Source organism: Schistocerca cancellata, chromosome 3, assembly GCF_023864275.1.
Source record: "Schistocerca cancellata isolate TAMUIC-IGC-003103 chromosome 3, iqSchCanc2.1, whole genome shotgun sequence".
Classification (NCBI taxonomy): domain Eukaryota; kingdom Metazoa; phylum Arthropoda; class Insecta; order Orthoptera; family Acrididae; genus Schistocerca; species Schistocerca cancellata.
The window spans coordinates 584461454-584476947 of record NC_064628.1 but is presented as its reverse complement, the minus strand read 5'-3'; the positions used below and the strand labels follow the sequence as shown (position 1 = coordinate 584476947).

Below are 15494 nucleotides of genomic sequence, written 5' to 3'. Positions count from 1 at the left end.
TAAATTCCGTAATATGTAGAAGACTTGGGAAAGGAATCTGGCCAACAATAACAATTGTACAGGGACGGCAGGAGAGCCACATACTAGTGAGGCACTCAAATAATGCTTACGACAGAGAAATAAATTTGGTGATGGAAAAATAAAAACAACTATGAAAGACAGAACTTTCAAAGTATAACGTTGGTATAATGGAAAATAAATGTAGATTCTAAATTGATTTTAAAGATCTAAAAAATTTGTGTCAGGGAAGGACTTTAATTACAAGTGGACGGCTAAGTATAAAACTAACAAAGTTTAAATACATAGGTGGTAAAATAGGCATACTCTTGGGGGATAGTTCATAAGGCCCTCTAGTTTCGTCACTTGGGCGTTCTGACATGAACTCGAGAGCATCGATCCTAGAAGAGGACATATACTGCTGTGTATGACACATTACTATTAATGTTGTTTGTAATGAAATATTAAGAAGTGAAATGGGATGTTTCAGTACAGGAAAAAAACTGGCGGATTGAAGTTGACTAGCTTAATCATTGCTTCGTCTGTGGCCGCTGTGTTTATGATGTCTGACTATTGGTACCCACTCGCTAACAATTAAAACAGTTCAACAAAGAACACAAATTCTAAAAATAATGAAATCAGTGTAATACAGCAACTATGATGTTAGACCACACAAAGTAAGAACATAAGAAAAGCCACTGAATTCTTCGAAACATTCAGTCATGAAAAACATTATGTTCCCTTTCCTAGCAAACCACGAATAACATAGGTTGCCTCAAAGCGTTAACAGTGTCATCACATTGATCTCTAGTTCAATCATTTCATTTACTCTTTTCAGCGAATGAGGAACATTTTATTAAAATACTGCACACTAATACAGTAATGGCACAAGCCTCACGCTACACAGCTACTTCATGAATCAGTGTGAAGTAATGAGTTGTTACACCCGACTGACTGGATGAAAATACGCCAGTTTTGTGGATAAGTATTAGTATCGGAAGTTCACTACTTCATTTTCATGGACTATTTTTCATCACACACTATCACTGGCTTCCTAAGCAACGATATAAATCAGCTTAAGAGTATGTCGCATGGCGTCATTTACTCCCCTCACATGTCTATTTGGTTGTTGCACATGTTAGCTCTTTGCCGCAATTCCGATGTATCGTGACACCCAGAAGATTAATATTTCGTTGCCCCACTTATCTGGGGAAAAGAGTGTGTCCTCCAAAAACTGAGCGTTTTCTGTAGAAAGTCTGAAAATTACTCAGTGAGTCGGTTGAAATGAAGAAGTACCGTCACATTTAATTTATTTGAGGGCAATGAGGATCACATACAACTCAGTACTGAAAGCGCAGAATTCCGCAGTACGCAAATCCTTAGGACAGAGTCTGCAAAAACAAAAATATAGCCAAGTAAATCGACATGCATGGACCATTCAGTGTAAACGACTGTGTTGCCGTGTACCTGTTTCAAATACGAATGGAATATGTGAATAAAATCAGTCATATACAAATTTAATGTAAGAAAATAATTTAATTCTTTTATCTGAAACACCAGTGACTCGATAAGTCCATACTTGTGTCTGAAGATTAAGAAAACGTCACAGCTGTAATAAACAGTTCTAACATATTTCCAAATGTCATAAGCATGTAGCGTGAAAGATAACAGGGAAGGCATTGAACTTAACATGAACATTCAAAGTTTCTATGTCCACCAGCTAGAAAAAAAAATGAATTATGCAAGATAATACAAAGAGCCTTAGCTGTATCTTACCATGTGTGACGCACATTTGTACACAGATCAAAAATTACATGCACTATCTCAGAAACATGTGAGCGCATTCCCCAATTATTGCTTATTGGGGATGCAATACAAACTATTTTCTTACTAAACATAAACTTCTACACAATAACAGTTATCACGCTTGATGGCCGCTTTGTCACTGCACTACGAATATGTTATATGCGACCACTTAGTCTATATAAATATATTCTACAAGTCACTTTTCGACCGTATAAATTCTTATCTGGTTTCGGAAATATCTACACGCCAAAAGCTGCATAAATTATTCAGTTTGTTAAACAAACTGTGCGGCTGGTCCCGGCGGAGGTTCGAGTCCTCCCTCGGGCATGGGTGTGTGTGTTTTTCCTTAGGATAATTCAGGTTAAGTACTGTGTAAGCTTAGGGACTGATGACCTTAGCGGTTAAGTCCCGTAAGATTTCACACATGTTTGAACGTTTTTTGTTTAAGTTCAAAATTGATAAGTGGTGACCGAAACACCTACAAGCCACTTACAATCTTTCTTTCAACATCCAGAGAGAGATGACGCCTCATAATTTCTATTTTTCTCCGTATCACAATCTGGTGAGGTCTATCTTCTCAGTCATTCCCAATGCGACTTCCGAGCCACGTATAACAGAGATAAAAACAAAATTGTTGTCAAAAACAAAGCCATGAAGTTCTTGGGTTAACATGTTGACGTTCTGGTTACTGGAGCCGGGGTAGAAGCATGGGTGGCAGATGACACAAATATAAAAAAAAAAAAAAAAAAAAAAAAACACTGGCCTTCAAGAAAACTCTGTGTGTGCCTTTCTCGGAATGCGCTCTTCCAATTGAGTCACGCGAGCACGTTTCACAAATCGTCTCAGTAGCAGGTATGCAGCTGTTTGAGTTTGAAGCTCGATCTAACAGCTATTTTTAATTTGTCACGCATAATCAACGTAGCGTGCATCTTGGCAAGAAGAACTATTTTTTATTATTTTTGTTATCCTGTATCTCGCTTAATTCTCAAAAGTACCAGGTGAGCTGTACAACGGAGTATCATGATCCTACTCTTGTGAGATTAAACAGCACAAAATTCTTATAGTTCTAACTGCGATCTGCCAGGGACTCGTGTACAGCAGAATATAAACAATAAGCACGCATACTATACGTCTATTATTACCCTTGACTAAGTCCAATCGAACAACATGAGATTCGTTTGAAACTGATATTTAATAAAAGGGCTTACAGACAGAATTTTTGGAGTATAATTAGTTTTACTGTCTGCTTTCTGGTAATGCGAAAACATTTTGTTGACACCGACCTACGTAGGGAGAAACGATCACCACGATAAAATAAGGGAAATCAGAGCTCGTACGGAAAGATATAAGGGTTCGTTCTGTCAGCGCGCTATACGAGATTGGAATAATACAGAATTGAGAAGGTGGTTCGATGAACTCTCTACCAGGCACTTCAATATGATTTGCAGAGTATCCATGTAAATGTACATGTAGGTGTCTATCATCTGCAAGTTCCTGAGGGTACAAAAGCAAAAAAGGACATGGCTCAAATACATAAATGACTTGAAAAGTGAAAAAAAGGTTCTGGATAAACAGACCATACTATTGGCTTAAGTACCGCAAAAAAACTCAAATTTTTTTGTAACCCAGCGGATTGTATATGTAAAAACCTACAACATAGGTGACTAATTCCTGCGACGTATTTTTTATTTCCATCAGTACATCGACAATTAATTTCGTATTTTGTCTTTTTTATCATTTCGATGATACTGATTCCGTGTAATACACGTTTGTAGACGTAATTATAAAGGCGAGAGAATGAAACTAAGGTTACATACCCTAATATTTTAATCAAAGAACTGTATTCACGCTTTACATAGCTTTTTCGAGTGCATGTATATATACGTAGTTGCTTGTCAACGATGTCGACACGAACAAAAGGGATTACCTGATTCGCTGAGGAAACTTTCCCAAAGGAGAAAGTGTTTCATTATGCAAGAAGGTTGGGGTCTTCCCTACAAGAAACACGTGAAGTCTCATCATCTCCTTGCGATAATTAATAACGCCAAAAAACACAAGCAAAGTTAGTATGGAACTGCGAGACTTTATTGAAAACAGGGCCATTGAGTTCATACATCGATTTAGTTGCAATATCTGGCTTCAACTGAAAATTTATGAAGGGTACAAGGACGTTTTGGAAATGTTACAGTCTATGCTTGTGCTCGTTTACATATGCCCTACAGCTAAGATACCCTTGTTCTCATGACTGTTAAGACGTAAGTGGTAACAGGTTAGTATAAATCAAGTCCCAAGAAGGGAGAGTAGTAAGATGTTTTGCAGTATAATTTTCCTCGAGGACTGACTAAAGATCAGTGTTTAGTGGAAAGTTATCTAGCCTAAATACAACATCGGTCGACGATACAGAGATAACACAGTTTCAGATGCTCCTTGCACATCAATGTACGGTTGCTGCATTACAGGAAATAACGAAAGAATATTGACGTGAAACAAACGACAAAACGGAACGAACTGCGGGCGGCTCCCATCATTCAACGGGAACATATTAAAATCATAAACTTCATGAAACTCACATTACTTCACCACGGAGCAATGTCTCTTGGTCCAAAGAGCTATACAATTTTGAAACTAAGACATCACTACATGGAAACTACATTACTAGTGAAGTTAGAACCTGACGAAACATGGGAAGTATTATGTGATACAGTCACTACCTTATGCACCAGACGGGCCTAAACATCTGTCCAAGATGGAAGGAATGAAGGCTGGAGCTTTTGTCGAAGGCGGGAGTACATCTGAACTTCCATCACCAAAACTCCGTAGCACATGGGAGCCTATTGACTATTCAGCTGCAACACGATTCCAGGTTCTTAAGCACGGCCATGTAGTTCCCTTCTCGTATCATGGCCTTCCGCCTTGTTTACCGAAGCAAAGGTTGCTCTGAAAGACTGATTATTTTGTATGAATGAAGAGCTCATTTAGGCATAGGTCCAGTTATCAGAAGAAACTTCAAAATCGGATCTGTAAGTACTTTCTAGAAATGAACCTATAAACGAGTTGACTTACTATTAGTTTCAGAAGTGAAAGTAATTGAAATTTACTGAAAAAGTTTCCCATTACATTATACATTAAGAACAGCATTCTGTCCTTCATATTTTTATTAACCTCCGGAAGTAAATATAATAAACCGAAGCACATACTGCACACTGAACATAATGACAACTAAACTATCAAATAATATAAACATATGAAAAAGCAGAGACTATACTGTATCTGAAAAAGCAGAGACTATACTGTATCTGGAAGAGAAGGGATGAATGTAGGAGTATCGGGGATAATGGATCTGAATATTGATTCCTTTGCTACCATGGTAGTAATTGTGTTTCTGGTAGTGTGGAGCGGCGGGAATGAGCGAATTCTGATCATTAGATATGCCTTGAGTAACACGGAGGATTGAGTTCAGATGGTCTGCATGTCTCTGACACCTGCGTCCTAGGGTGTGTAGCGTAGCGAGAGCCTTAGGGTGATAATGTAAGCGACAAATTCGTAGTTGTGTTAGGACATAAAAAATAACTGATATTGCTGCAAGTACGAGGCTGAAAGTAAATAACATTCTTCTATTTTACGTCGAAGATTCCCAGAACTCTCACAACTCCGTTAACAGTCATGTGTTTTACCGATAGAGCCATGGAGGCCTTTATTCATGTACACCAAATTTGCAAATGTTCAGTGAGTGAACGCGGATATTAGCTACAAATGCATATTACAGACGTATACCTCTATCGCCCATTTTTAACGACGCTCCATATTACATTCAAGGCTTGCAAATGGGACATTTCAATAACCTTCTCCTGTCATCGATAATAATCTTATGCTTCATTGCTGGACGTGCCTTAATGTAACTATCGAAAGAAAAGAGTACAGTCGAATGCGCACTTTAGTTAAATATGTAGAAAATTGTTCCATGTTCCAAGTGAAACCACAATGACCTCGGACTGGGACGAAGAGATTAAACGATCATACTAATTATTATAGTGTCACGATACATTCCTTTTACATAAAATATTTCATCCGTTGATTAATCCTCAGACGAAGTGTGCAATTCTCCTTACAAAACTATTAAAAATAGAAATTTATTTTTCGACATTCTGCCTTTAAATAATAAGTCTGTGCATGACAGAGACGATGCAACTGATGTAAGTGAATTACGATGGATACGATAGATTTATGAGACAATTACAAACCACTAGTTTGGTGATTAAAGGGTAAGGATGACAAAATCACACTGACAAAAAAAAGAAAAAAGAAAGAAAGAAAGAAAGAAAGAGAGAGAGAGAGAGAGAACCCACTCCAACAATATCGTTCAGTTTCATCAATGAAGATCCGGGAACAGACATTTTATCCAATACGAAACATACTTAACGTCTAACAGTTATGACGTTATAAAAAGAATCAACTTACGCTGCAAAACACATACGTATAATGTCGAAGAGAGGATATCAAGCATCAGGTTAAAATTATATGGTACAAAATACATTTATCCCCCATCAAGATAAAGGTCGTCTATGAAGAAAGGCGAGAGAAATCTACAAAACGGGGATAATTTGACAACTCTCTCACACACTGAAGAAAGTTTGTGAATTTCTTAGAAGTAAGTTTGCAGTATACAAGAGTAATACCTCCAAATTTTCCTACGCATAAAACTTTGGTTCCAGAGGGCCGCAAATAAAAAGAATACTTTGGCATCAAATAACAGAAATTGATAAATTTCTTCATGATTCAGTTTGAAAACAATGGAAGGAACCTGAAATTATAGAAAAATATGTATTTCAGACGAGAAGAGAAGAACAATTTTAAAATTTCTGTAAAATGAATACTTATTATAGAAATCTGTATTTTTCTAGGCTGACTCTTCTGTGATGAACTGCACAACATACACACGGCGAGAATTAACGAATGCACATGCAGCTGCACACAGGAATTAATACAAGAACAACGAATTCATACAAGCATGGGAAGCTTCACTGACGAATAAAAAGTCTGCTACTTTCAGATCAAAAGTGAAATATCAACAGCAGTGCGTAAAATAAAAATAAAAACCAATAGAACTGACAGTGAAAAAGTCCTTAAATAATAAAAATCCTGATTTTTATGTTAATGCCCCGCAAATATGTGGAAGAGATACTCACTGTCTTTAAAATCCCTACAAAAATATTATGTTTTTCGAGTAATCTGGGTAAAGTGTGAAGTTGATGTATCGCTGTCGATACATTTGTTTTCCACCTTCTTCTGAGAATACACAAACAATATCCAACCTACAGTTCGTAGTACTAACTATTGTTCTCTACTGGCAAAGTACATTTCAAATTCGTGCCAAACTACTACTCATGACGATCATGACTGCAGTCATCATTTCAATGAGCAGATACACATTACCTGTCCTAACTGTACTTTATTCAAAACAAGCTACACACGTTCAGCCTGCTGGGTGCCATCTTCATTTGCCCTAGTCCTAATTCTCAGACTGTACCCGTGGCATAGACGGGTAACCACGTAAGTGTTCCTATTAAGCTATGCGAACATTGACTTAAGTTGATCTTGCTGGAAATCTAAGGCGGCACTGTTGGCACAGAGCATAACTCAAATGATATTTATTTGTTAACAAACGGTAAACATGCAGGTAGCTAACCAAATCAGTAACCAGCTGTAAATAAATATCTCTGGCGAACATGCCAGGATGGACAGGATTTCAACACTTTTCACACATGGCGACTTTTCACATATGGCGCATTCCCATGATTCAGCAATAATACAGAAATGCTGAGAGCAGATGATACAGTCTAAGGAAATTCAGCTATGCAAAAATTGGCAAAGAAAATCTTATATAACTCTACTTGAACGTAAATCTATTCTGTCACTGCAAATTCTCTTGTCAGCTGAAGAACAAGCGTGAACACATTGAACAAGTCTTGGCTGCCGAACTTTTTTTTAATGATGGAAACTTTTTGGAGGCAGTGAAAATTAGTTTTAAGTCAATCGTCACACTGAATTACGTACTTCGTCATTAGCATTTACCATACAGTTATTTGAGAACATTGTGGTTTTAAGTGCAGCGTCATCTAAATTTTAGGTAAGGGCGTACAAAATTGGATCAGTTCAGGTTTATATTAAAAATTGTAATTTGTAATATAGAGGAGAAGTAATAGTTTCTTCAAGAAACAAGTGACTCTAGTTATTTCTTAGAATCTTTCTTAACGCAGTATGCAGCTCTGATATTCAAGACCAAGGATTCCTAAACCTTTCCTCTGACAGAGCAGTTTGAGACTTCTGATACTTTCATGGAACGCCTCGTTTATTTTGCGGGTTAATGAAATTTTTAAAACGATAAAACTTCTTTTATTCAGTGATTAGTTCAAATTTTAAATCGTAACTAATAACACTGAAATCATAATTTGTAAGTAAATAATTATTGCGTCAAAATGTCGAAAAAGCCACCAAGTTGTTAACAGTTTAATTAGTTTATTTACTACCCGCGCAATACCAGTGTTCCGCGGAAACCAGTTTGCGAAACCGAGCTTTAGATACAGAAAAAGGGCTGCCCCAGTAGCTATGTTGCCCGCATCACACATAGCCGCTGGAAAGCAACTCGGGGATATTAGGCAGAGCAAAAAGACCCATCAGCAAAATGGGAGTCTATCTATTACCCTTTGACTATAGAAAACTTATCATCTAACTGATGTTGCTATTCTGAGTATTAAAAAACGTTTTAACACAAATTAAACATAAATAAATAAAATTAAAAATGTCTTAAGGAAACATAAGCCATGCTCAGAGCTGGTAAGGGTCTTCAGGAGCCGGACAGGCGTATCTTGAACACGTAGATCATGGTAGATATTTACGTTTCCAATCAGGGATAGCGTGCAGAAGGTCGTGAATAAACAAAATTCGTAAGATAGCAGCATAGCAAAACACGATTTTAATACAAAATAAGCGAGCAGAAGTACAATTTAAAATTTATGATACTTCTCATAACTGATAGCACCAAATCTGTAGTTGATAATGCTGCAAAAAATACTCTTTTTGTCTGATGAAATAAGCCTCTGAATGCACTGAAAAGCTATCTAACAATGTTTATGGCAGTAACGACAATTAGGATCTCAAATCTTCGACAATTTCTGTAATAATTTTGCTGCAGCCAATACGTGCTGTGTATATGAGAGACAGCTTGGCGTCATTAGAACACATCATGCACTTTGGTATTCGTTTTTTATGTGGTCGGGTAGAAATATGAGTGACGTTCTCGCACGAAAAACGGAGCCAAATGTTGACGTTGTCAAGACACTCACAGAGTTAAAGGTCTAGATACACGTCATACCGCTTTTTGCAAGTGTTAGTCACCGTATAAAAAGTGACGCGACTTTCCTTCCCAGAACCACAAGAGAGCGAAGGAAGCTTTCCTACAAACCAAACCTGACAATTCATACTGTATAGTATCAGAGCAGGATAGCTAACATCGAAAGAACTGTAAAACGTCGTTATAGCTCAGATGTTGATTGCAGTATATGAAACCATGTTTCAAAAGTTCCTTGCTGTTATAGTTGCTAGAGGTTTTGCGGCAGTGCCTGCCCGAGCTGCTGCTAATGTAAACATTCTGGAAAATTTCGGAGAAAAATAGTGGAAGATAGTCATTACCTTGTCCAAATAATCATAGTAGAACATAATTTACGAATGCCTTGTGGCTCGGTGACTCAGTGGTAAAACGACATACAACAGGCCTAAAGCTATTGAATACGATCCCTTGTCAGTCCTTCAATTTTTAAGGTCAATTTTCCCTTCTTTCGCCACTGACAATGTTACGTAACGCGAAAAGATACTATGTGGCACCGGGGTTCGGAGTACATTTTCAAACAAAAGTCAATTCATAGATCGAAGGAAAGCAACGGAATATCACCTCCATTAAGAACCCGTCTAGTATAGCACAAGTCTACAAGCCAACCTTCTGGATGATTAAAGTGTAGCTTGTTATTTATATTTAATTAGACTTAAATGGATAAAATTCAGCAACTCGTGGTTATGGAAGGACTGTTCCATAGTCAAGCAACCGTGATTCATTGAAATTACCTCGAATAAATTACAACACCTTTTGGTTCCAAAGAGCGTGAAAGTTATGTAACTTTCGCCTGATGTATCATTGCCAAGTAACACAACTCGACCAAACTTGAACCATACATAAAAAGAGCTGCTACAACATAATACAAAGGTAACTGGAAGAAGTACGCAAAGAGACGAACAGAAATTACATTTTTATTCAAAGACAGTAACTATACTGAAGCCACTGCGATCCTTGATGGTGCCCTGGACATTACAAAAGCAGGGCCACGGTTGTCAATATGATGTGTGATACCACGAACGGCAATGAATGGTCCGCAACGTGTCCTTATACTGGCCATAAGCTTGGTAAGGATTCCTTGTGGTAGGGCGTTGCGTTACTCCGCTAGCCGCGGCTGACCAAGTCCGGATGCTCGTTGGCACATGAGGACTTGCTGCAAAGTGTCTCCACAAAGCAGCCTCTACGCCCGGTCGATTTGGGGTACGAGCAGGCGAACGCATTCGCCGAATATCCTCTTGTTTCAATAGTTCCTCAAATGGTTCAAATGGCTCTGAGCACTATGGGACTTAACATCTGTGGTCATCAGTCCCATAGAACTTAGAACTACTTAAACCTAACTAACCTAAGGACATCACACACATCCATGCCCGAGGCAGGATTCGAACCTGGGACCGTAGCGGTCACGCGGTTCCAGACTGAAGCGCCTAGAACCGCACGGCCACACCGGCCGGTAAGAGTTCCTCCATCTGCGCTGTTCGATGCCCTTGAGAATCGTCCCATATACACATGAAGTCAGGCTCGAATGCACCCATGAAAAGACGCTCTTGGGTCAGTATGCCAATGTCCATGGAAAATTATAGCTCTCCACACCACCTGGACCAGCAAAAAGATCACGTTTGGCAAAGAGCCAGGGTGCATTACGTACCCCCCATATGGGGAGATGTTCGAGAATGTAATTTTTGTGGATGACAATGTGTGATCACATAGGATGTGCAGATGGAAGAGCCCTTGGAACGAGAGGATTTTTGGCGAATGAACTGGCCCGCGCATCCCCCCCCCCCTCCAACTTAAATCCCATTTAGCACATGTAGGATCCAATGGGGAGACTTATGGCAACACGCCCACATGCAGCAATGGCCAACCAGCAGTTGTTAGCCTCGCTGGTGGAGGAATGGGAACGCCCTATCGTAAGGACACCTTACCAACGTTGTGGGAGCGTAGGAACACGTTGCACGTGCGTGGTGATCACACACCACATTAATAATCATGTCTTGCTTTATGTTATGTCCTGAGGAACGTCGTGCATCGCAGAGACTTGGAGCGTAATTTTTGTCTTAGAATGAAAGTGCCATTTCTGTTCGTCTCATTATGTACGTCTTTCAGTTACCTTCTGTACTAAGCTGTAGTAGTTATTTCTATATGTGGTCCAATTTCCATCGAGCTATGCTACTTGGCAGTAACACAACATGCGAAAGTTGCTTTCGTCCTTAAGTTTTGCACAACAGTGTACTTAAAATATGGCCTTTGAAGCACGAGAGGCCTCAACGAGGCGCAAGTGGCGCTTCCGTGACGGCTGGCCAAAGTGGACGACGAATGGCGCGTGGTGACACTGAGCGCAGGCAGGTGCTACCTACTGGGAAGGCGACGGTACCGGTCCCAGCGAGAGCGCGTACATACGTGTGTGCGTGCGTGCGTGCAGGCGGGCGGACGTGTGTGTCACCGGAGCCTTGGCCAGCAGGTGAGAAGGAGGGCGCGACCACCTGCCGGCCGTCCGTAGAACCGGTCCGGTCGCGAACCCGTGTCCTCAGCAGCTGCCGCACACGCTCATGTCTTGTGCATCTCGCAACTTGTACGCCTCGGGCGCCACCATTGCGTCCGCTTCCGGCGGAAGACTACAAGGGCCATGTGAATAATTTTGTAAATTGCATACAGGCAACGTACCAGCACCCTCTAGTTGTGAAACGTTGAGTCTCCTTCAAATAGGTAACGTTTCAAGTATTATGCCTGAGTTTCTTAGACACTCCAGACAAAAACTCAATAACCCCAGGAGACATGTCACTAATACCGTGTAACAACGCCTCTAGCCATAATAATGGCCTCATTTCGGCGTGGAAGAGTGTCCACAAGTTTCTTCAGGTATGCTAAATCACCAATACTCCGAGACATTTTCTGTGGGACTAAGGTCGGGTGATTTTGAGAATTAGCCATGGTGCGATAGGGTGGCTGAGTTGTCGTCAAACAGGGAAAGGAACGTATTCATGCAAATGTGCACAGAATATTCACCATGAAAAAGTAGACTAAATTGTGACTCTTGATCACCTAGCATGTAAAAAGAAAAATCTTGGTTCGTCGTGTTGACGGCAAGCCGAAAGAGTGGGCTCAACTCATTATAAGAAAAGTACCCCCAAAAATTCACACTACCCCTGGTCTGAGGTAACGGCCTTGCCGCAGTGGATACACCGGTTCCCGTGAGATCACCTAAATTAAGCGCTGTCGGGCGTGGTCGGCTCTTGGATGGGTGACCATCCAGGCCGCCATGCGCTGTTCCCATTTTTCGGGGTGCACTCAGCCTCGTGATGCCAATTGAGGAGCTACTCGACCGAATAGTAGAAGCTTCGGTCAAGAATAGCATCGTAACGACCAGGAGAGCGGTGTGCTGACCCCACACCCCTCCTATCCGCATCCTCCCCTGAGGATGACACTGCGGTCGGATGGTCCCGGTAGGCCACTCGTGGCCTGAAGAAGGAGTGCTTTTTTTTTACCCTGGTCTGAGCTACTCCCTTCAAATACTGTGGATTAAATATCTCACTGGGTGGCCGGGGCACTCGAGGTCCTGCATCTTTTTTCGAAAGATGCAAAATCACAACTCTTCGGATCACACAGACACTCCCAAATAGCTACTGTCCAGTTCCTGTGTTGTTTGACTCAATGAAGACATGTAGTTTTATGTGCCTCTGTGACTAATAGCTTTCCGCGAGGTACCCAACTCGAAATGTTCAGTGTTCGCTCGGAAACTGGTTGAGATAGTCCTGCGTCTGCTGACAGCAGTGATTCCTGTCGGATTTGGGACTGATTGTCATTGATCAATCTTAACACTCGTCTCCGATCGCTGAAGGTTAGGATCATTCAACGGATCCTTTTCTGACGGCGTGTTACATCGCTACGATTGATAGATCATGCTATGAAGACGCACTGGACAGTCTGCGTCGATATACCACAAACCGAGCATCATCATTCACGGTCTGATCATGAGCAAGCCCAAACACATCGGCTCTCTCCTGTCATCCTGTCACGTCACCATACCGACCCATATTACTGCGCCGATTCCATACAGTCGACTGGTACATACGCACCACTTCCTTGTCATGACTTGTGTCACTCGTAGACGGTTATACCAGCTCTACAGCGCTTCGAAGCGGTCAGTGCGCTCTTTTAAACGTGTGGGTGATACACTGATGAGCCAAACCATTATGACCACTTGCTTTATAGCTTGTGTGTCCGTCTTTGGGAAGAAATACATCAGCGATTCAGCGTATCAGGGGTCAAACAGTTTGTTGATAAGTTTGTGGAGGTAAGTGGCGTTAGATGTCGACGCACAGGTCATGTTATTCATGTAAATAACGGGCCGCTGATTTGGATACGCGGTGATAGCACCCGGTAGCGACCCATATGGGTTCCATAGGATTTACATTAAGCGAATTTGGTCGTAGAGACGTCATCGTGACTTCACCATAATGCTTCTCAAACCACAGTAGCATGGTTCTGGCTTCACGACACGGAGAGTTATACTGCTGAAAGATGATATCGCCGTCGGAGAGGACATCAACATGAAGGGATGCAGGTCATCCGCAGCCGTCAGCATGTCATCGATTACTGCCGCAGGTCCCATGCAAACGAAGGGGAAGGTCGTTTGGAGACAGCGACCTACTGTAGCAAAAATGTGATTCAGCCCAGGTGGCGACACGTTTCCACTGAACGACGGTCGAATCGCGATGGCCTCGTGCCCACTGCAATCATATTTAACGTAACTGACGATGCCATTGGGTCAACACGTTGGGATGGTCCGTTGCGGAGCTCGGCGTTCAGCAATGTACGATAAATAACGAAACACTTCTGCATGCACCAGCATTGTGCTCTTTCGACAGAGATCCCACAGATTGCCATCTATCCTACTTTACAGAGTAGACAAGCCTCCAACCCCCACGTTCTGTGAGAGGGCGTAGACATTCAACCACTTAGCGCTTGGTGGTAGTTTCAATGTCCTCCTACCTTTCTCCGTCGATATCCACGACAGTAGCACATCAACACTCGACCAGCTTCGCGATTTCGAGATACTCGTTCACAGGCTCTCCATAATAACAATCTGTCCTTCGTAAAATTCGGTTATGTCAATGGAGTTCCCTATTTGCAGCCCATAGGGTCATCCCTTGTCGGTGTCTGCTCCGATTATATACTTTTGTTGCTAGGCGGCATCAAACGTCGCGGACGGCAGTGGCCGTAACGTTCTGGCTTATCAGTGTATTTTCCCCAGTGAGCTTATCTGTTTCCACAGCAAAGCGATGAGGTAATAAAAACATCAGAGCAATAATGCGAGTTCAAATGGAAACCGTTCGAAGATTACCATCGAATGCATTTTCGGACATATGGATTTATTAGTATTGTGACGACAAGAGGTGTAGTGTAAAACTCTACCAAGCAAGACAGGCTAAAGTCGCACATTTTATAAAGAAAAATAAAATTATGGCTTAACGTCTCGTCGACGACGACGTTATTGTGACGTAACATACGCGAGCACTGGGCACGCTGGAATAGGAAAACGAACATATCCTCATTTAGCGGAACCACAGAAAACCTAAATCAGGATGGGGTCTGATCCCGAGTGCTCCCAACCGCGAGTCTGTTTCGATTCTCTTAAATACAGAGCCACACTTCACACCTTAAACACTGGAAACTTCGTATTGTTTAAGGCTTTTTCAAGATGATAAGTGCTTATAATCTCCTTGAGCGTAACGCTTAGTACTGCTGTAGAAAATGGCCATCACCATTCCAGTCAGCATTAGAATGTGACGAATAGCTGGAAAAATTGTGCAATTTCTATAAAGCTCAAAAATACGCCGGAGAGCATTAAAAGCAACACCATGTTCGATGCCACCGAGTGTGTCACACTAATAAGGACATGCAAGGTCCTTGAACTGCACCCAAACAGTGCAGATTTATCATAATGTGTTTTTTGTACGCCTGGCATCTTGAGGAAATTTGTAAAAGACGAAGATTACACACGAGCGTAATGAAATCAGCTACCAATTGGTTTTCTTCGATATTCACCGCCTATCCACCGAGCGAAATGGCACAGTGATTAACACTTTGGACTCGAATTTCCCTCTAGCCCTACAGATATAAATTTTCCAACGTTTCACTAAAATATTTTAGGTGTATGCCTGGACAATTCATTTGAAAAACATACGGCTATCTTTTGCCGTTTCAGCTTGTGCACAATCTTTAACGACCAGTTTACCAAAACAAATCAAAGCTTCCGTTGTAGTGAAATGCAGCGACAGTGACGGCCAGAAAAATACTAAAACTT

At 41.1% G+C, this 15494-nt stretch overlaps 1 protein-coding gene across 1 annotated transcript in view; it reads left to right on the top strand.

Moving 5' to 3' along the window:
- Positions 1 to 4549: 4549 nt before the first annotated feature.
- Positions 4550 to 15494, top strand: part of LOC126176442 (uncharacterized) — a 197850-nt gene continuing 186905 nt past the window's right edge. The window contains exon 1 of the mRNA XM_049923599.1: positions 4550 to 4684. Within this exon, the coding sequence (XP_049779556.1) occupies positions 4550 to 4684 (135 nt within the window). The remainder of the gene's footprint in view (positions 4685 to 15494) is intronic.